The sequence below is a fragment of the Nymphalis io genome, chromosome 10 (assembly GCF_905147045.1).
Source record: "Nymphalis io chromosome 10, ilAglIoxx1.1, whole genome shotgun sequence".
Taxonomy (NCBI): domain Eukaryota; kingdom Metazoa; phylum Arthropoda; class Insecta; order Lepidoptera; family Nymphalidae; genus Nymphalis; species Nymphalis io.
Genome location: NC_065897.1, coordinates 8,468,326 through 8,490,990, shown reverse-complemented (window position 1 = coordinate 8,490,990; position 22,665 = coordinate 8,468,326). Strand labels below are relative to the sequence as shown.

The 22,665-nt window shown below is 34.3% G+C and overlaps 4 protein-coding genes across 4 annotated transcripts; 2 read left to right on the top strand and 2 right to left on the bottom strand.

Annotated features, from left to right (window-relative positions):
• The first annotated feature begins 2,020 nt into the window (after positions 1 to 2,020).
• LOC126771507 (histidine-rich glycoprotein-like) lies at positions 2,021 to 2,749 on the top strand. The gene has a single exon (XM_050491409.1). The coding sequence runs from the start codon at positions 2,021 to 2,023 to the stop codon at positions 2,747 to 2,749; it is 729 nt and encodes a 242-aa protein (XP_050347366.1).
• A 3,860-nt stretch (positions 2,750 to 6,609) lies between these two features.
• Positions 6,610 to 7,335, top strand: LOC126771509 (histidine-rich glycoprotein-like). Its single transcript, XM_050491411.1, has one exon. The coding sequence runs from the start codon at positions 6,610 to 6,612 to the stop codon at positions 7,333 to 7,335; it is 726 nt and encodes a 241-aa protein (XP_050347368.1).
• A 7,570-nt stretch (positions 7,336 to 14,905) lies between these two features.
• Positions 14,906 to 15,682, bottom strand: LOC126771508 (histidine-rich glycoprotein-like). The gene has a single exon (XM_050491410.1). The coding sequence runs from the start codon at positions 15,680 to 15,682 to the stop codon at positions 14,906 to 14,908; it is 777 nt and encodes a 258-aa protein (XP_050347367.1).
• A 3,218-nt stretch (positions 15,683 to 18,900) lies between these two features.
• Positions 18,901 to 19,641, bottom strand: LOC126771506 (histidine-rich glycoprotein-like). The gene has a single exon (XM_050491408.1). The coding sequence runs from the start codon at positions 19,639 to 19,641 to the stop codon at positions 18,901 to 18,903; it is 741 nt and encodes a 246-aa protein (XP_050347365.1).
• Positions 19,642 to 22,665: the final 3,024 nt, after the last annotated feature.

The window sequence follows — 22,665 nt, the reverse complement described above, 5'->3', positions numbered from 1 at the left end:
AAATAAATAAAAATATTATTAATATAATGTAGACACATGCTAGTTTCAAAACGAAGTTTTCCTTCACCGCCAAGCACAAGATGAATTATTATTCGGTGGTGCTTGCCCGGCTTTGAACCCGCGATCATCGGCAAAGATTCATGCGTTCTTACCACTGGGCCATCTCAGCTGCGTTGATTTGATTAATAATTACTTTTCGAAAAAAATATCTCAGGATTACAAATACATTTTTTTTAATTCATGAAGTTATGTTTAGATCGAAACCAAGCTAATATTTCTACAAGTAACAGAAATTAAAATAATATAAAATTAGAATACAAAAGAAATACATCAAATTGAATTTGAACTAATACTGTTTGAGAAGAAAACAATTAAATTAGCCTGTGCTTAATAGAGCGGAGCGGAGATAAGGGATAAACTCGCGAGGGAGCATTTGTATTTAATAAAAGCTAAGAATAAGTAATTTTCAAAAATAATACTCCTTAAAATTGAAAATGATAAAATATGTCAATTTATAGTATTTTAAATATGAACGTGATAAGAATGTAAAGTACGATGGCGACGGTTCTTAATTTTTTTAATTTAATCGTTCCAAAGTCAAACTCAGAACACTGATAAAAACGTACATGAAATGAATTAATATTAATTCACATCCAACTTTTATTCGATAAAGTTAAGATATGCTTGAAATATTTAAACACAAACACACAATCCACAGCTCGGCTCTGACGTATTAGATCGATTCTTATGTATGTTACGGTAAAATCCTGTATAATTTCAATTTAAACTGAACAAGAATATAACTTTCATAAACCAGAACGCGTAATCTCAGCTACAACTTTAACTTACTTTTTTACTTAAGGTTCCTTGCTCGTTAATATTATAAACTGAGAGTTATTTTAACCCGATTTCCTTAGTGTTACCGTCAATGTCTCGGAATCCACGTCAACGTCGATGGCTAATCCACTCTGTCCACTCAAGTCCTGAGACTATCATTAGATATGCCGAACTTAAAAATAATCCGGAGTCGATTACAACAATCACATTTTGAGATATAACAGCTCTATTCTATTCCGCCAGAAGCCAAGCGACAGATTTTTAGACAACATTAATCTAATAAAAATGAATTAATTGAGAATCTTTTGAAGATAATTTCGATGGGGTTTTACTTTCTAGTTGGGCTTTATGCAAGTCAGGGCCAGTATCACCCACTCATTATATATTCTACCGAAAAACAGCAATACTTGGTATTGTTGTGTTCCGGTTTGAAGGATGAGTGAGCCAGTGTAATTACAGGCACAAGGGACATAACATCTAAGTTCCCAAGGTTGGTGGCGCTTTGGTGATGTAAGCGATGGTTAACATTTCTTAAAATGCCAATGTCTATGGGCGTTGGTGAACACTTACCATCAGGTGGCCCATATGCTCGTCCGCCTTCCTATTCTATAAAAAAAACTTAGTACTGTTGTGTTCCGGCATGAAGGGTTATTGAGCGTATGTAATTGCAGGCACAAGTGACATAACATCTTAGTTCCTAAGGTAGTTAGTAAGGTAGGCGCATTGGTGATGTAAGGGGTAGTTAATATTTATCACAATACCAAAGTCTGTGAGTGTCACATACCACTTGTCAGTCTGCCAACCTAATACCTTAACAAAATTAAAAAATATCTCGATAAAGTAACAAGAATCTATGTATTCAAATTAATACGTTCTGGAAAAATTGCTAAGCTATAACAAAATTACAAACAAAATGTGTGCAAAAAAAGACCCATTACAAATTCCAAATCACTATATTATCTACCAAAACCTGATTGTCTATCTTATTAATAAATATATAACATTATTATCAAATGTATAGCCAAGTAACCTGGAACTAGAAATCTTTAGTATCGTTCATTATATTTGCAACCTTGACACTAAAGAAAACGATAAATTTCTTAACCGCGGTTGTTAACTAGTATAAAATATCAGTGTGACTGAAGCAGGTATCATTCAACAACTGCAATTTGTCTAATCAACCATGAGGAGTCTGCTGGTGTTGTGTGGGCTAGTGGCTCTTGTAGCCGCGATCTCCGCAAGGGAGATCCGGGAAAAGAGAGAAGCCGACCTCGAGGTTGCTGCCTCCGGTCATCACTGGGACAAGGGCGGTGGCCATGAACATCATGGACATCATCATCATGAGCATGGTGACCACGACCACAAAGGACATAAGGGACACCATGAACACCATCACGGTAAGCATGGCCACCACCATCATGAAGGGCATAAGGGTCATCATGGCGAACACGGTGGTCACAAGAAGCACCACCACCATGACGAAGGCTACCATCATCACCATGAACATGGAGAAAAAGGAGAACATGGTCATGGCCACGAGGAGCACGGGCACTTTCATAAAGGCCACGACACTAAAGGACACCATGGCATTGAAAAACATGATGAATTCAAAAAGGATAAACACTTCCACGACCATCACGGAGAAAAAGGTCATCATTCCCACCACGGTGGTCACCATCATGAGGGCGGATACAAAAAGGGAGGTCACTTCCACAAAGGACACAAACACGGTGGCCACCATGAACACGAACACGGCAAGAAAGGTCATCATGAAAAGGGAGGACACCACCACCACCATAAAGGACACCACGGCGAAGGTGGCCACCATGAGCATTGGGATCACCACCACGATCACGGCAAGAAAGGAGGCCATGAGGACCATAAGCACTGGGGACACAAATCTGGTCACTAAAATGTACAAATTACCAAAAAAATTGTTAATTGTTGACTTATTACATGTATATTTTTTGTTATGTTTTTACTACTTAAAATAAAATTGTTGTGTACCGAGACTAAACTTATTTACTAAATTCTTAACTAAAGAACAAAAACAACAACAACAACGTTCAATTGACAACATTCTTACACAGTTTTTAATGACGATTAGACGCCATTCAATAGAAAGCTTTCATATTTATATACAGTTACGAAGTTCCTCTCCTTTTGATGATAAATTTAATACATACACTGTATTTTTGTTATTTCAAAGTTAGGGGTTTTTAATTAATGAAATTAAATATTTTTAGTGAATATATTTTTTAATATTTTTTTATTAACTAAAATGATAGACGTGGATGAGTATATCTTAAGACTAAAATGGAAGCTAAGTTCGATGAACCGTGAGCTGCTGGTGACACTTTAACTTATAATCATATAACCAAACTGTTTGTTTGCGATTTTTCTGAAATACACAATAACTTTGATGTTTTTATTTTATTTCAACGCTTGTTGACAACATAAACAAAAGTTGCCAATTTCCATTATGTCGACAAGTCAAAAATCTTTCTATTCTAGGTGAAACAATAATTTTTTTTATAAAAATTTCGGTAAATTGACTCAGATTCATGCTAAAACTTTTACTGCCAAACTGTCGACCACAGAGAAATGAATTATTTATCACATTTTGACACATTATATTTTTTGAGATTTTATGTGATATATTTTAGCGTAGTGTATGTGAAGGTCTTGAAAACTTCTAATGTATCGAATTAGCATATATCTCTTCCGTAAAATAATATTGTCGTTTTCTCTTTAAATTTAGAAGCAATTAATTAAGAGGTGTAATTAAATAAAGTAAGAACGCAAAAAAATATCGTTTGGCTTGTAATAAAATATACTCTTAAATAAGGATTTCCATACAACATAATTAGACTTCTAAAGCAAATCTTTTGAAATAAGCAGTTTTGTTAAACACGGGGGATATTATTGATACCTACCCAGGGTAAAACCATCATTATTAAATATATGGCATATCTGTCTGTCTGCATACATAAAAAACGTAAAAGGGCTACAAGATAGCTTGTGTGCATTGCTATTGTTTCAAAATGTAAGCTCAAGTCCCATTTAAAAACAAAAATCGCATAAAACATAGAGTTCACGCTCGACCTAACTGCAGGCATTATACTAATGCTTTTGCCTACTTAGAAAAATAAAGACAATCTAACAACTACCGAAAACACGCGACCAAAACTGCAGTTTTTTTTTTTGTTTACCAAGTATATTCTGTAGCAACTGAATTCTTAGTAAACTCGGACAGGCTAGTACAATGCGTAATCATAAGCGTATCAAATGTCATAGTCGCCGTACTAATACAAATTTTCTGTCTCTGTGGAAATAACTAACGTCGTTATACGAGTAATAAACTGTATTCTGTATCCGTCAAACGTTTTAACACCATACGCTGCGGACATGCAGCAATTAAGATATTCTCTTTATACTCTATCTCTTTCTCTCTCTCACTCTGTTTTATCTGAAGATATGTAATGAGATATTCTTGTACATCAAATATAACTTTGACTGCCTAGTTGGTCTAGTGTCTATATAAGGCATACAGTGCACCAAGTTGGGTGGATGCTTTCACCGCTCAGAACAAGGCCCTTCTGCGGAGACTGCAGAGGGTCATAGCGGTGAGTGCGATACGTGGTTACCGTACGGTGTCGTGGAGAGTGGCTACACTTCTCGCGAGCACTTCGCCATGGGAACTCCAGGCGGAAGTGCTTGCAGAAGTGTACCCGTTTCGGGTGGGAGCCAGAGCGAGCGCCTACCGTCCAGGATCCGCGGAGATGGGGCGAATGGGGGCTCTAGCCCAACAAGCCCTGATTCACATATAGGAGGAGAACATTCGCATATTGAGTCCCTGGGTAGCAAGGAAAAGCGGCACACTTACGTATAAGCTGAGGCAGGTGCTTACCGGACATGGCTGTTTCAGTAAGTACCTGCACAGGATAGCGAGACGGAGGTATCACTCTACTGCCACTAGTGTGGTGCGCAACTGGACACGGCGCACCACACCCTTGCGGAATGTGCTGCGTGAGGGCCCCAGGAGCATTCCCAGGCGGCGAACCTAAAATTACCACGTAAAACACCGACTGATTTGAATCCTTCGGCTGATTTGAAATATTTCTAGTCGTATCGGTTTGCCGTCTCATCGGCTTATGAAGAAATAAAGAGTGCATCATGCTTGAGCCCACTATTGTGCACTATGTGCAATTGGCTAATCTCGAGAGAGATTAGCCACCGAGGCCGTAATCGGTAAGGAGGACATCATTTTATAATTTTATTTCGTGTATCTCGAAAGCTCAAATTTTGTTAGATAAGTTTTTGCTTTTTAATGCTTTTAATCTATACGCTGAATTATAATACCTATGATTTCCATGTATTTAATTATTTATTAAGCACTAAAGAAGGTAAGGACACTGCTTAAGTCGGAATGGCAGTGGCTTATAACTATACACACAATGCGCAAGTAATAAGATCATTTTGAAATAATTAATAATTAAATTAATACTTTTATTGATACAATATACAAATTACAAAAAATGTTAATTTGATCATATAAGAACTAAAAATAAATTTCAGTCATAATATAGCAATACATATTTTCTTTGACATAATAAAGTGCACGAAAATGCGATTTCATAAATAAACTTTACTTACTGGTAGTTTGGCCGAAAGTCCAACCAGTATTATATTATGTGTTAGCCGATCCAATCTCTCCGCTCTTTTTATAATCTTTTAATTTTCTTTAAACTTTTTAAGCAAACTACAGTAATTTAAATTTCGGTCATACTTAGTGAAAGCCAAAGCTAATATGTACCAGCTAAAAACGACTTCATACTTTTATTTTATGAATGATGTATATCTAGGGCGAATTTTTTTCCTTATTCGATAGCGTTGAGGTTAAGTGCAATTGTATGGAATACCGATTATTGTCAATAGAAGGTGCTGTTTTCAATTCATACAAATCGCAATTAACGTCAACGCTATTGAATACATTAAAAAACTCTCGTTCGGCACACAGATAACAATTCATTATGCAGTTTGAATGACATTTACAGTTTTATTTAAAATTTTGGTGATTACTAATTGTATTCATCATCTGTAAATAATCTTGTTAAATTAAATGTTTATGAGCATAAAAATCACAGAAATTTTGTAAATAACTATATTTATTTTAAATATTGTAAAGTCAATTAAATAAAAAATTTTGTAAGACGAATAATCATTTTACTTAAGTTTACGTTTTATATCAAACGTAAATTCGAAAGGTAGGCTCAGAGGGCGGATAATTGATCGTTATTTATTTGAATGCAAGTTGACATAAAGCAAAAATTCTATCTTTAGTATAATAAACATATTGCTACCCAATGCCACCACGTGGTTGCCCTTATTCCATATATTTAAGCTCAGTGCAGTATTTAAAAAGAAACAGCAGATTTTGACTCGGAATGGAATGCTTTTGCATTTGCTGCATAAAAATAATAAAAAACTTTTTATTAATTTATAAATTAAATATTGAAAAACGAAATACCGAATATTTCAAAACATTCCAAATAAGCAATTCTAAGTAGGTATAATAAAATATATTTATTAAGCATAACAATAATGCCAATTAAACATCTGACCTTGACAGTACTATAGATGCAAACTCTTGCCGTCCATTGCAATCGTTGCTTAACGCAGGTGCTGAGAAAATTGATTGCCAGTATTTATAAAACGTCGTCGATAATAATTTCCATAAACAAACAGACAGCAGCAAAGGAAACAATAACGATGAAGGGGGTTCTCTTACTAGGCTGTTTTACAGCGCTTGTTTTTCTTACAAGTGCACGTACCCTTGAGGAAAACGATAAAGCTGATCTTGAATCTGCAGCGACCCATCATCATGAAAAAGGTGGTGGAAAGGAACATCATGCCCATCACCACCATGAACATGGCGAAAAGGGCCACAAGGGCTACAAGGGCCACCACCATCATGAACATGGCAAAAAAGGACATCATGACCATGGTGGTCATAAAGAACATCACGAAGAACACGGAGGCCATAAGAAACACCATCACCATGAGGACGGTCATCACCACAAACACCACCACGGTGAAAAGGGAGAGAAGGGACACGGATTTGAAGAAAAAGGACATTATCACAAAGGGCACTCGACTAAAGGACACCATGGTGTCCATAAAGTAGATGAGTTCAAGAAGGATAAACACTTCCACCACAAACATGGAGAATCAGGCTTCGAAGAAGGGCATGGTGGCCATCATCATGAACATGGTCACAAGAAAGGTGGCCACTTCCACAAGGGACACGAACACCATGGCCATCACGAGCATGAACACGGCAAAAAGGGTCATCATGAAAAGGGCGGCCACCATCACGACCACAAGGGCCACCACGATGAAGGTGGCCACCATGAACACCACCATCACCACAGTGGATTCGGCAAGAAAGGAGGTCATGAAGATCACAAGCACTGGGGTTTCAAAAAAGGCCATTAAACTTGACCTTTGAGCAGTTACAGTATTCGTTAAAGATATTTTTATACATTGTTGTATTTGTCTACATTTCTAAGAGAGCACTTGTAAATAAAACACTCAAATTTCCTATTTTATTTTTTATTTAAAACATTTCCTATTAATAATATTTAAAACCATGAAGATTTATGATTACTGTTTTGTTATAGCTCTAATGTCCCACCATATGTATCTAATAATGCTTACGGTTTTTTATTACTGCAAAACCCCTCAAAATAAAAAAAAGCTTCAATGTTCCGCTACAACTTGACTTTTAATGAAAAACATCCTAATGGCAAAGTTATTCCACATTACATACATACTTTGTAATTGTTTCAGTGACCAGTTTAAAGAAAATATGTCTAACTAGTTACCAACCACGGCTTCACCGTGGGTGGAAGTTTTGGCAAAGGAGGTGTTAGTAGGGAGGGGGGGTTTCTGCCCTATGTCCTTTTCTGTATCCCTGACAACGGTTGAGCCAACAACAGGTAGAACATAGTTTGTAAGTCATCTGACTGTGACGTCATCGAAGCATGTAGATGTTCACGATTGTTTAAATTAGAGTAATGTAAAGTAATAAATTATTGTAGCTTAAATATTAACTAGGACGTTGGTACAAGTGTCATTGTAATGAGTTTGCTTAACACTAACAGAAACGAAAGTTAACAATTCAAAAAATATTAAGATCTATTATTTTGAGAAGAACGACCACCACGCTGCTCTAATGTGGCTTGGTGGATGAACTTCGTACCGAGCAGGAAGTAAATTATAAACACAAATTAATCACATGAAAACCCGGAAAAGCGCGTTTGAACTCGCATAACATCAGTTTTCTAACCATGAGGCCATCTCATGGCCTGGTTGGCATGGCATGTGTTGGGTGCAATACAATCTAGTTACGATAGTAACAATATGGTTTAATGATTCCGGCTCGTTCAAAGTGAACGTTCATCAAAATTGCAATACACAATAACCATTGTTAAATCTGCAATTTATTTCTATTCTTTAGTTAATTAGTTTAGTTCTTAGATATGCTAAATAAACCTTTTATTACTATTGTTATGTAAATGTATCAATATATAGTCTAAGTTTTACCAATGATGTATTAATTACATAAAATATAAACTAATTAATAGTTAAACAATTTTTTCACTCACTAACGTAGTATGCTCCGCTCGTGCCTCTCCTCAGGGCGAGTGGTCAAGCCTTAGCTTTAAACCCTCCTTGTACCGTCTCCGCCGAGCGGAATTTCCCGATCTTCCGTCTCCTTCTGAACCAAGACGGTCTCACATACGGAGTAAGCTAGCTGTAATTAAAAACACTAGACATTCATAATATAATATGCACTTACGAGATTAGCGGTATTAAAGATAATAACATCAATTCTTCACGATTAAATGTTACTTAAACTCTATTATCTACACGTTAATTGATCATATTTGTTGATTTAATTTAATATGTACATAATATAATCAAAATGTATAGCAAATTATTACAATAAATTAGGTCTCGTTTGTACGGTTACAGTACAGTAACAGCCTGTTAATGTCCCACTGCTGGGCTAAGGCCTCCTCTCCCTTTTGAGGAGAAGGTTGTGGAGCTTATTCCACCACGCTGCTCCAATGCGGGTTGGTAGAATACACATGTGGCAGAATTTCAATGAAATTAGACACATGCAGGTTTCCTCACGATGTTTTCCTTCACCGTTAAGCACGAGATGAATTATAATCACAAATTAAGCACATGAAAATACAGTGGTGCTTGCCCGGGTTTGAACCCACGATCATCGGATAAGATTCACGCGTTCTAACCACTGGGCCATCTCGGCTATTTGTACGGTTAGTATACTAATATGAAATAGTTAGATGATTGCTTAACAAATGTTCACCGTCTACTTTATTATAGAAATATTAACAAGCATATTACATTTTAACTTACGCCTGCTAAATCGTTTTTTTTTTTTTTTTATAGAATAGGAAGGCGGACGAGCATATGGGCCACCTGATGGTAAGTGGTCACCAACGCTCTTAGACATTGGCATTGTAAGAAATGTCAACCATCGCTTACATATCCAATGCGCCACCAACCTTGGGAACTAAGATTTTATGTCCCTTGTGCCTGTAATTACACTGGCTCACTCACCCTTCAAACCGGAACACAACAATATCAAGTATTGCTGTTTTGCGGTAGAATATTTAACAGTTATACTTAAACACACTGTCGTTTGAGTACTTCAGGAACTGTTAGTTCCATTTTTACAGCACGAAAACTTATTCATATCGTTCAAGCCATTCCGCTTCTACCTTTCATTTATTTATTTAGAAATTATAAATATGTGAGGAAGTTGCTTTCACTTATTATAATAATTATGTATTACGTTTGAAAATATTTACATCTTGTCATTATTTTCGGCCTAGTATTATGGTAGATGCGGTCGGCGCGTGGTCGATACTGTTTATAAATAAAAGAAACAAATATCCAGCTCGGCAGTCATTTATTATGTCTCCCCATAAAAACAACTATCTTTGCCGCCCTTTCTAAAATACCATGTTACCGGCTTATATATATTAAAAAGACAGTTATCACTTAACAGAGAAATATTACGTCATACTTATTTATAAATTATAACAAAATCAATGAAATATGGGAAAACAAAATAACATAAATTTAATATATACTATTAATATGAAATATTTATCAATCCCCTTAATTACTAATTGCAAGTAGTTTAGAGAGGTTTGTTATAGTGGTGGTAGCTCTCATTCCGTAACAGCCTGTGAATGTCCCACTGCTGGGCTAAAGGCCTCCTCTCCTCTTTTTGAGGAGAAGGTTTGGAGCTTATTCCACCACGCTGCTCCAATGCGGGTTGGTGGAATACACACGTGGCAGAATTTCAATGAAATTAGACACATGCAGGTTTCCTCACGATGTTTTCCTTCACCGTAAAGCACGAGATGAATTATAATCACAAATTAAGCACATGAAAATTCAGTGGTGCTTGCCCGGGTTTGAACCCACGATCATCGGTTAAGATTCACATGTTCTTACCACTGGGCCATCTCGGCTTTTTTAGCCCTCATTCGCCAAGTGTCTATTGTGCGAAAAAGAACTTCGTTAAAAAAAAGGTTAAGGTTATTAAGAAAAAAAATCTTTGTACATTAAATACCTCTACATAGGTTTCTCTTATACAATAATATAAAAATACATTAATAATATATTTTATGTTAACCGCTTACAACGCAAAATGCAATTAACAGGGCTTTGTGCAGGCCCGTTTGGGTGGTTACCACCCACTCATCAGATATAAAAAACCCAAGGTTGGTGGTGTATTGGCAATGTAACGAATGGTTATAATTTTTTACATCTCCAATGTCTATGTCAGTGGTAACCACTTACCATTACCATTTGCTCGTCCGCCTGCCTATGACCTAAAAATAATATATATACATATATGCATATTTTACTTACATTGTATGTTTATTTTAAATAACATTTAACAATTGGTTCATATTTGTAGTATTCTGAGTCAAGATAAGCCGGGTGGATAAGTAATTACCTAACAATTAAATCATCACAAAGTTTTGATAATCGTACTAGTTACACGACTCGAGATACACTTACATCGGAAAGTTAGTCAACTACGGCCATAATTATAAACGTAGTTTAGCGGGTGATAGCTTAAACAATCTCCTCTGGCTGTCTGTCCTGTAGCTCTAGTTGGCTGTTTACAAAGCCGTGGATCGCGAGGAAATTATTGTGTTTTTCTGTTAAACATTGTCAGAATTGGGACGGTGTCTGAAAGTTTTAAGTGTGTACAATCCCGTCTACAAAATCGTTGGTCCTGCGCTTGAACTCTTCCGGTCGTGTCGGATTGCCGTTCCATTGGATTATGAGAATGAGTGAATAGAGAGTACATCTGTATTTGCGCACATACTTAGGCACTATATGTCGTGCGCAGTTGGCTAATCTCTATGGCTAATGCTATGGCATTGTTTAACTGATATTTCTCAAGAAGACAATTTGATAATAATAACAGAGCTTAACTAAACAACCGCTTAACAACGTTTATAAGTAAGACTGCTAGTTTTTTATATTCATTAATATAATCTGTCGATAAGATTTATCTAATGATTTTACTTTATACTTGTCAAATCAAATCAAAATATTTTTAACATGTATATAGATTTGTATCGTCTAATGTTATCAATTGTTCGGAATTTGGATTCTGTTGCGAATGACAGACAAATAATAAAGTATTTTTTTACAAGCCTTTATTCAACTTTCCATGTTTGTTAGCTTAGATCAAATTTTGCAAGCTGAATTAAGACTTCTAGACCACTTTCTCTTATCTTACGGTAAAATTTTACACGTTAGTTCAGTTCTAATGAGGATGTATAGTATGGAATGATAAGCATGATCTGATTCAACACAGAACTCCTCAACGATCAACAGCATAGAAACCAAAATTTTTGTTTGCTATACAAATAAGTATAAAAAACAAAAAATTGGTTTTTTTAGAAATGTAAATATATATATTTACATCTTTTTTATGACAGTATAAAAAATTAATACGAAATTTTATTAAAAACTGTTTAATGTTTGCGCTAAATATAAACTGAAAATTTCGTTTGTAAATTCCGATAAATGTAACCAACGGGTGCAAAATCTTTAATTATACGAATATCTTCATAATCATAATTTAATATATTCTACCCAAAAAAGCAAATACGGTTACTTTAAAGTATTCAAAATAATCTCCATACCTACGAATTCGATACATCTAGTCTCTCTTTCAAATCCTCGTTCATAACACCGATCCCGTGAACAAGTTTTCTTTTGTAGACAAACTTTGAAGTCGTTAAGAGTTTTCGCTCAATTTTTCAATAAGTATGTAGCGGTATACTGAAACCTGAATATACCAGACGTTGTAATCCCACAATCCTAAAATATTTATTTGAAATTCCATTAACAAGATACAATGATTGTCTCGAAAGAGTGTGCAATATTTTTTTCAGTAAATTATGAAAGGTGTATTCCATCTCCCACGATATTTAAAAAATAACAGTCCGTTAATATCGTTGGACACTGTGAATTTATCTATTTTTATATTACTTTGTATTTGTTAAACCAACAAAATGTGCATAAAAAACATTAAAAAAAATAATATTAGTAATTGCCGTTCGAAGAAATTACTATAATGAAATTCCTATTTATCCCTTCAATTAATATCAAGCTGGTGTTAGAAATGGGAATGACAAAAGCCCATGGGGCCAGGATCAAACTAGGCGGTCCGCAATCCATTGCGCTATTTATGCTTTTTAACTAGTACTAATATAATATAGTAGATATTATATTATATTCCACAATACAAATATTAAGCACATGACAACTAGCGCCATCAGCGCTAGTCTCGCTATTCACGGTTATCATGGGCCATGTCAGCTTTTTATCTTATATTTAAAATTTATAAAAAAAATATATATTTAATAAGTAAAACAAAGCTGTTTAAGATTAATAAATATGTGATTATCACCAAATTACTAGTATCCTCCTGTGACTTCGCTCGCGAATGACAAGGAGCCAGAGGGCAGACATTTGTTACTATGTACTGTACGCCCGACAACGTGTCAAATGCCAAATTTCATAATCGTTAACCAATCGTTAAGACGCGCAAGCACAACAAACAAACAAAATCTCTTTTTCATTTATAATATTAATAATTCGGAATTGAGACTTGAGTTTTCTTAAGTTTTAGAATATAAAATATGTCTGGAACATACTTAACGATTATGTAATTAGCAAATATATCCCTTGGCTTTAAATCACATTAGCTTCAAAAGACGAAGGATTTAATGCGACACTAGATGAAGTCATAAATCTAGTGTGAGGTGAGTGACATCGCTAAGCCTCAAACTCGCTCATTAATTAGTGCAAAGCTTTATAAGCGGATTATATCCTACCAATATGTGAACGTGATAAAAAAACCTTTGGCAAGAAAGGATACATTGACTATTATTTTGATAAACCTTACCATTTTTTAGTTGAATTTTGGTTTAAATTAAATTAACTTTTTTTTTTAGTTCTAATTCTTAAGTTATTTGGGTTATGACCACACATAAACAATGTTGATATATTCCAATTTCTATTTTATATATATTTAAAATTAAACCTGTATGACAAAGTGAAACTCGTATAGTAATTACATTTCTCCTTCGCCATTTTCAACTTAGTAGACAATTTGTTACCAGTCCACTCATAAGTTTCTTGAGCCCCAGTATGATGATGGTGAAAGAAAATATTTGACGATTAACGGCACTGCTTTAGTACATATTTAGAAACTGATATAATTTCGTAACCTTTATCTGTGGTCATTCTCACTCCATTGAAAATAAAACAAATTCCAGAACTGAACATTACAAATTACTCTATAGACCTAGTTTAAGGTATTTAATAAACAAAATAAATTGTAAAAGTTGTTAAAATGGATACAAAAGTAGGTTTATTATTATAATATTATATAATATTATATAGTTTCATTTATTTGGGGTTGGTGCAGTATTGCTTTATACACTCAGTCGGCACTACAACATCTTCATGTTACCGGAACCACATGTTACATACATACTTACGTATAATAATTCAATTAATGATCTTATCCGAAACCGGTGATTCTGACATAATTTATTTACTTATTACTGAAATCCTGATGACCTTAATGCCATCGAAATAAAAAAAAATCGAGGTAAGATTTGTTTTGTCGGCAGAAATATCATTCAATCAATATAAAATATATTACATTACGTTGTAAGAACCGATCTTTTATAATTAACAATATATTGTTTAATAATTATTTAAATAGTTTCGATATTTTAAAGTAACTAAGATAAATATTTAGTTACAACTGCTCTCAGAGGTTGGTTGATGTAATTATTTTTTTCTCAAACTGATCTTAACAATACAAGAACTAATTTAATGCAATAAACTTACAAAATTACAATTGAAAATAAAACAATTTGTCATCGAATCGAATTTAATTCAGGTCGGATAACTTTTAAATTATTCATAGTTTTAATTAGATTTGCGCAATATTTTTTTGTCAAGGCTTGGTAGGTCAAGAATTATACAAATTCAGATAGGACTGTTTCATTAAATCCATTACAGTTTTAAAAATACAAATAGACTAAAAAATAAAAATTAGGAACCTCATTTGACATCATTAAATCAATACATATATTTTATGTAATGGACCCCCTTCGGGTAAAAGGCTCCTCCAAAGATTTAATGCAAATGAACATAATGACAAAAAATATCAGTAAAATAATATCACAACTTGGTAATTCGTTATTTTTTTTTATTTTTTTTAAATACTTAATATTAATGTAACATTTATTCCTAACAAACGTACAAAAACATAAACTTTCGATACGATTCCAATTTATTAATAAACTTACGATTAATAATTAATAAATAGCTGGCCAGACAATGAGCAAGTAAATTCATTAACCGACTCAATTGAAGCAAATTTAAGTATAACTTTCTGAAAATTTCGTAATATTTAATGACCTTTTTTATAACCATGCTTCTTGTGATGTTCATGTCCTCCCTTCTTGGCATGGTCGTGGTGATGATGATGGTGTTCATCGTGACCAGCGGAACTCTTGTGCCCTTTGTGATCATGATGATGACCACCCTTTTCGTGATGGCCCTTTTCACCGTGTTCATGTTCATGATGTCCGCCATGATGATGGCCTTTCTTAAAATGACCGCCTTTTTTATGTCCATGTTCTTCGTGAAAACCTCCATGTTTCTCTTCGTGACCGGAATCTCCGTCCTCATCAAAGAAGTGTTTATCTTTCTTAAACTCATCAAGTTTGTGTATTTCGTGGTGTCCCTTGGTCGAATGTCCTTTATTATAATGTCCTTTTTCTTCGTACTTATGCCCTTTTTCTCCCTTAGCCCCTTTATGATGCTCGTCATAATGACCGTCCTCGTGATGATGTTCTTTTTTGTGACCACCGTGGTCGTCATACTCGCCTTTGTGTTGTTCCTTATCATGGTGACCCTTTTTTCCTTCTTCGTGATGATGATGACCTTTATACCCTTTATGGCCTTTTTCACCATGTTCATCATGGTGATGTGCATGATGTTCTTTTCCTCCGCCTTTTTTAAATTCATGATTTTTACTTTGCGCCTTTTTATGTTCTGTCGCCGCGTCTGCTTGATCAGCTAATTCTTCTTTCTCCCGAAGTTGCTCATTTTTTTCCGAAGGAATCCGACGCGCTTGTGCTACCACAACTATAGCAATTATACCTAACAAAAATACAAGCCTCATGCTTAGGTTTTATTGAGAGGGCCTAGTAGTGTTCACTTATTATTTAAAATTGGCGATATTATTGATAGCGCAGCAGTTTTATATAAGGAGTTGTGTAACCCTTGTCAAATGACGCGTCGCAAGACAATCTCAATGGCTTTTGTTGCAAGAATGCTAACCAATTCCTTGTGACTAGTTTGTATACGACAATTGAATATTTATCATTTTCAAATATTATTTTTGTGACACCTATTATTAAAAGTTAATAAAATTTTATGATTTTTAATATTTTCGATCTTCATTACTTAATGTCTAAAATCGAAACCCTGTTTGTTTAGATTATAAACGTAAAATAGCATTAAATTAGATTATATATTTGTAGATCCGTTGATATTATATAATATTCATATTAATAAAATATATACTTTTTCATTAGAATGTCAAATCCAAGTTGCCGTAAAGCAGGTTTAAAACATTTTATCCTATCATTCTGGAATATACGGTCGAATTTGATTTTATCCATAGCAGTTGTTATAAATGAAATAAACTTATTGCCAGTAGGTATAAGCAAGTAAATTAGTTATTATAACATTTTACGAGGAATTAGAATTATGTTCAATGTAACATATATTTTAATATATAATAATTCGTAACATAGACGTAGACCTGTGTACTCGTAGCGATGTTTAATATTAATATTTACCTATTGCCTGTTGAGCTTTTGAGGTTACTTAGTTTATAATTGAATATTTTTGTACAAATGTGAACAAAAATATTCAATTACTCTCATTTGTATTGTTAACTTATTAAACTTCTTTCGTAAGTTACTTAAATGCAATTTAACAACAAAATTCAAAGCTAATTTAACAATGATTAAAAATGCATGTTTATATATTTGTCGTCTGTGTATTTTTAAACCATTGGTCCGATTTTGATGAAAATTTAGCGATTTGTACGCCAGTAACGTTTCTTGGTTAAATAAGAAGAATTTTGCTTTCGATGTTTGTCCTTCTATATATAAACCCTTTTTGTAAACCATTATCCTACCCATGCGGAGCAGGGACATGTGGCTCGTTTAATTAATAAAAAGGACACTGTAACGCCACGCAACATGCCGAGTCAACCCAAGCCAAACCAAGCCAAGCCAAAGCCAAACCACCACTGTTAGTCTGCCAAGCACGTCTGTGAACATTAGTGACATCACATCCGACTGTCAAGTGGGAATATTTATATACCCGATCCACTCATTTCCGAACGTCACTCGCTAGTTTATTCCGGAGAGATTATTGCCCATGGCAAACCGTATAACGAGTGTCGTGCGAAAATAACCGGAGTGTTAGTGAAAAATTATTAAAAAATAACAGATTGGATATAACACACTAGTTGTTATTGCCTCCCATTTCAACATGCAACAGCCGTTTCGTAAAAGTGTATACGAAAAATGATGTTTTTATTTTATATTATAATAATTTTAATATTTTATTTGACACAAACTTGTAACAAACAATCTAAATCAACAACCAAATCGAAGCACCAAATGAAATTAAATTTAATTAATCAAAGTAATGTAAAATAAACGTGTAAAAATGCATTGTTAAATTATTATTTTACAACATTAAATAATTTTTATTCTGAAAATGAATAAAGAAACCACTTTGCTTAGAATGAAGATTCCACCGAGAAGAACCTATAAGACACTCAATAGTTACTCTACTTTTAAATTATCCGGATTATTGTAGAATACTACATTTTATTGGCTTACTATACCTTGCCTATTATAGCTTTTTAAACTTTGTACTATTAGTAACTTGCGAATATACAAGCCATATAAGAAGAAATTTGGCTTACGACTAGTTTATAACTAAGTATATATTTATTTTAAAACGCTAGAAGATAGAATGTGAAGAAAGTTGGAAAGATGGTGGTTGCTCTGCAGATTCTAGTAGTACAGAATGTCTCCAACTGTATCTTACATTTCTTAATAAAATTAAAGCTTGTTTGAGTCTTTTCTACTATATTTTTAATATGTTTTACTTTACACTTAGCAATTTAACCGCAAGAATTTTAATCGTGAAGCTCGTTGACGATATACATTGAATAACCTAGGTTTAAAGATTACCTTAAAAGTTTTAAAAACAATCTTTATTATTTAATTATGTGTCAATATTTTGCAATTGACTTTTCAAGAAATTCACTTTATTTTACCTGATACCCTTATAATTGCATACTCGCGTAACTATTTATATCCACTTAATGTAATTAAAAACATAAAGTAGCCAGTAATGTCCCACTGCTGAGTTAAGACCTTTTTCCCTCATTATTACACAACGTGCGGGTTTGTAGATACACTTTTGATAGATTTTCATTCGACACATACTCGTTTCCTTAACGGCCGAAGGCGAGATTAAATTTTAAGCACGCTTACAATTAAAGAATGCTATTTTTAACCTTTTTAAAACAAGCTTTCATGTGTGTTTGCAAAAAAAATTGGGAGAAATAGATTGTATTGTCACCAGCACTAAATGTCAATTCAATAATACAGATGAAAATGTTGGATGCAAATTAAAAAAGAAACGTATAATATCAATGCATTTTTTATACTTGCGCATTTCCTTTAAGATATTGGTAAATATGCTAACTGTATCATATTCTCTGTTAAAATTATTTTTTAATATTTTTAAACGTATGTATGTAATGATCGGAAATTATTGTCTATACTTAAAGTACAATGAAAGTAGCTTATTGAAAGGTTGAACCTGTTTGTGATTCTATTAAGAAATGTTATTAATTTCAAATTTAATTCAAATGTTTTCAATAGGAAACGGCCGATCGCGAAATCTTGCCAAAGCTGATAAGTGGGCCGATCTCGGGCACTGGTCTACTTTCTCAATATTTTGGTTTACAGATCTCCGTCGGAAAATGCTGCAAGTGAACCGCGGTCAATAGTTTTATGTAACTTTATGTTGAAATGGAACGAGTATTGAAATTGTTTAGTTTAGATTTATTATTGCAAAAACTATTCAGTTTTTTACAGTGTTAATAACTATTACCAATTTAATATAAAATATAAAATTATCATTTAAAAAGAACAAAGTAAAATATAAAAATTTATTAACAACAAAACATCACAGTCAACAAAATAAATTGCAATAACACTTAACAAAAGGCTTAACTAAACAAACCTAGTTAATGGCTTCACTGTTCTTTTACAAAAAGCAGTAAATTGCGTATTGAGGTTATTATTTGTGTCCCTTCTTGTAACCCCAGTGCTTGTGGTCCTCATGGCCACCCTTCTTTCCATGATCATGATGATGATGATGATGCTCATGGTGGCCACCTTCATCGTGGTGATCCTTGTGATCATGATGATGTCCTCCCTTCTCATGGTGGCCTTTCTTGCCGTGCTCGTGATGATGGTGTCCACCATGCTTGTGTCCTTTGTGGAAACCGCCGCCCTTCTTGTGTCCATGTTCTTCATGATGTCCACCATGGTGCTCATGGTGGCCGCCGTCATGGTGATGATCGTGGAAGTGTTTTTCTTTTTTGAATTCATCATGCTTGTGAACTCCATGATGACCCTTAGTTGAGTGTCCCTTGTGATAATGTCCTTCTTCATGGTGTCCGTGACCCTTGTGACCCTTCTCACCATGGTGGTGCTCATGATGATGACCGTCATCATGATGATGGTGCTTCTTGTGTCCACCGTGCTCATCGTGATGGCCTTTGTGTCCTTCGTGGTGATGATGACCCTTTTTGCCGTGTTCATGATGATGATGGCCCTTGTAACCTTTATGCCCCTTATCACCGTGATCGTGATGATGATGCTCATGATGTTCATGGCCTCCACCTTTGTCCCATTTTCCGCCATGATGGCTAGCGGCTTCCTCTAAGTCAGTGTCGCGCTTTTCCCGGGACACCTCACGGCAGCTGACATAAGTCAGCGCCGCTAAAACGACACCACATAAAATTATGCTTCTCATGTTTCCACTGTATCGGTAGAATGGAAACAAGTGACTGATAATTTGTCCGATAGCAGTTAACATTTTATAGTAAATAACTCCTTTGGTTTAAACTTGTGTAATGAGAAGTACCAAGGCCTCAGCTTTATCACTGAGGCGGTGGTTGCGTCGTCGCTGCAGCTCTCTCGTGATTACCAAGTATTGGTAAAAACTATTATTCTATATCTATTGGACACTACACTAATCTTAATTATATTAATATTCTGTAAATTTTAATACATTTGAGTGACTGTTTTGCTTAAACGTATATATGTATAAATTAAATAGAATACTTGAGAAAATGATGCCTTATATTATTAGCTTAATTACTCTCCGTAACTTAAAAATATGTCCCAAGTTTTTTTAATATGTAAACAAAAATAGGATCATTGTTACGCCAAGTCACCAATCTGCCCGTACACAGCCAGCCTACTTACTCGTAAGAAACTAATTTTCTGAACAAACAAAGCAAAAATAAAATAGGTACCTACTAAAAATTATTATGTGAAATATTTTTATATGAGAATAAATACTTTGTTACAAAGACCTTGCTAATATTTTATTTTTATTATATGCACCGTGATGACATCCTTGATTATTCTTATGAAAAATATTTCAAATACAAAAATGACGATTTTTCGATTTTATACATAACTACCTGTCACGGCTTCGCAAGCGTAAAATAAAAGTTTACATAAAAAGTTTATGTCACTAAACCTTAATTTTTTACGCACGTAAACCTGCCTTGGGAATCATTCCGTTCATTGGTGGAAACCGTATGAACATCTGTTTCGATTTTTGAGTGTATTGCGTTCAGACAGACGCGGCGAAGGGACTTTGGTTCATAATATGTAGTGATATATTATAGTGTACTAATATTATAGATGTTGAAAATTCTTAATGGTTTACAATATTATAAATGCATTATCATTTGATAAATCAATATACATTTCATATTTTCGACCGGATCGGAAAACTCGTTCGAATTTGTGTACAAAAAAAATTAAACAAATATATTATAATACATAAATATATTTGTTTAATAAATAACGAGCCAGCAATCTATCCGCCCGGCTAATACATCGCACAGCACGCAATAATTCTCTTTTTATGCGTTTATTCGAATTCCTCTTGCTGTACCCGCCCATGATATGTCGTTGTTTGACGTAAATAATTAAATATTTTATTTTATTTAAAATAAAATATTTTATGTTTCGCAATATAATTTTTTATAAAAAAATTATTATTATCAGTACATTAAGTGTGGTAACAGATATGCAAACATCCATACTGTCGCATTTATAATAAAACCAAATAAAATATATTTAAATTAATTTATAACGTAAGAATGATAGGTTGCAAATGTTTTATAGTTTAAATCTTGTTTATATATAAAACCTTCTCCAAAACCTTATCCTCGAAAAAGAGAGAGGAGGCCCAGCAGTGGGACATTCACAGGCTGTTACTGTTATATATATAAGTTGACGTAATATTTTCTCTGTTAAGTAACTGGCTTTATTTACTATATGTATATTGAGGCGCGTAACAAACCTGAGCACGATTCAGAAACCTGTAACAAAATTTTAACCTTGTTTTCCCTATTTTTGGGTTGAAATTCAACCATTTTACTATACATGTTCTTTTAATTGAATATGATAATGCCTATTTCCAAGATTTTAACTTCAAAACTAACGATACTTCCCTAATAATTTACACCCTACCTGATACAATTTCTGATATAAACATAAAGATAAATTACATAATCATACCATGTGAAAAAAGTAGGTTGCCGTAGTCACAACATATAACATTATCAAAAATAAGGCAGACGAAACAAACTTTTCAATAGCAAATATTTCAGTGAATATGTACCTAAAGCACATTTCGAACATCACAAACAATGACTTACCCTTCCGTCTTAATTAAATTCCTACGTATGTACGTACAAACATTGACCGTATCCAATTAAGACGTCAATGTAATCAAAAGAAATAGCTGTTCCGAGCGCTTTTGTGGCGAATGATAAAAGTATGTCACTAAATATTTATGGTAAAACTTTGTATTGGACAACAATATATATAAAAAATGCTAGATTTGTTCGTGTTATATGCGTTTACGGAAGAACGTTTCATTCATATATATATATATTTCCTGAGAGAGAGCCTCGTTGAAATATAAGGCCGCAGATCAGAATTCCTGGGTTCCAAGTCGGGCGAATAAAAAATGATTCGGATTATTGGACCCGGAGACTGGAAGTTGGAAGTGGGTACACTGGCCCTGCGCTTGAACTCTTTCCGTCTGTTCCATTGTCGTATTTCTGTCTCATCGGATTATGAGAGTAAGGGAATAAAGATTGCATCTGTATTTGCGTACAAAATATACACTATAATATGGCCTGTGCTCTCTTGAGATTGCCCGCAGTGACCGAAATCGTTCAGGCGGACATCATACATTTTCTGAATAATTAGCCTAGCATGATTATAACAAATCAAAATTAGTTGCTCTTGACTAGCACGTTACTATGCTTCATACAAAGTCGAAGTAAGCATGTAACTTGCTAAATTTAAAAAAGTACCGTACTGTCGTATGTATTGTCCAATTAATTTTTATAGCTATGTATCTTCAAGAAGATATATTGATTCGGTTGTTTTGTTGTATACGTAATGCGTTTAGAGCGATAAAAAATGCCCTCAAAGGAGCCGGATACCTTTCTGAAAGTTTTCACTGCGTGAAAAAGAAAAGTAGTTGCCAGCTTGTACGTCGCTACCGGACTAAGATCTAAAGTTCGCACGGAGAGTGGCCATCAATATAGTTCTATCCGCATAGAGACATCACTTGTTAATTTAAGCGCTAAGCTAACATTCCTAGCGCGCTCTCCAACCTTAGACATTTTGACAGATATGGACGCGTGACTGTTAGCAAACTCACGTCCTCTTTCAGGACGGCGAAAGCATGCCCCCTCTGAGTGCGCTTGAGGCGTTGAAGCGACTGCCAGCGCGAAGAACG

Bases quoted from the DNA above. Each gene is read 5' to 3' on its own strand.
- LOC126771509 (XM_050491411.1), top strand. From the start codon at position 6,610: ATGAAGGGGGTTCTCTTACTAGGCTGTTTTACAGCGCTTGTTTTTCTT.
- LOC126771508 (XM_050491410.1), bottom strand. From the start codon at position 15,682: ATGAGGCTTGTATTTTTGTTAGGTATAATTGCTATAGTTGTGGTAGCA.
- LOC126771507 (XM_050491409.1), top strand. From the start codon at position 2,021: ATGAGGAGTCTGCTGGTGTTGTGTGGGCTAGTGGCTCTTGTAGCCGCG.
- LOC126771506 (XM_050491408.1), bottom strand. From the start codon at position 19,641: ATGAGAAGCATAATTTTATGTGGTGTCGTTTTAGCGGCGCTGACTTAT.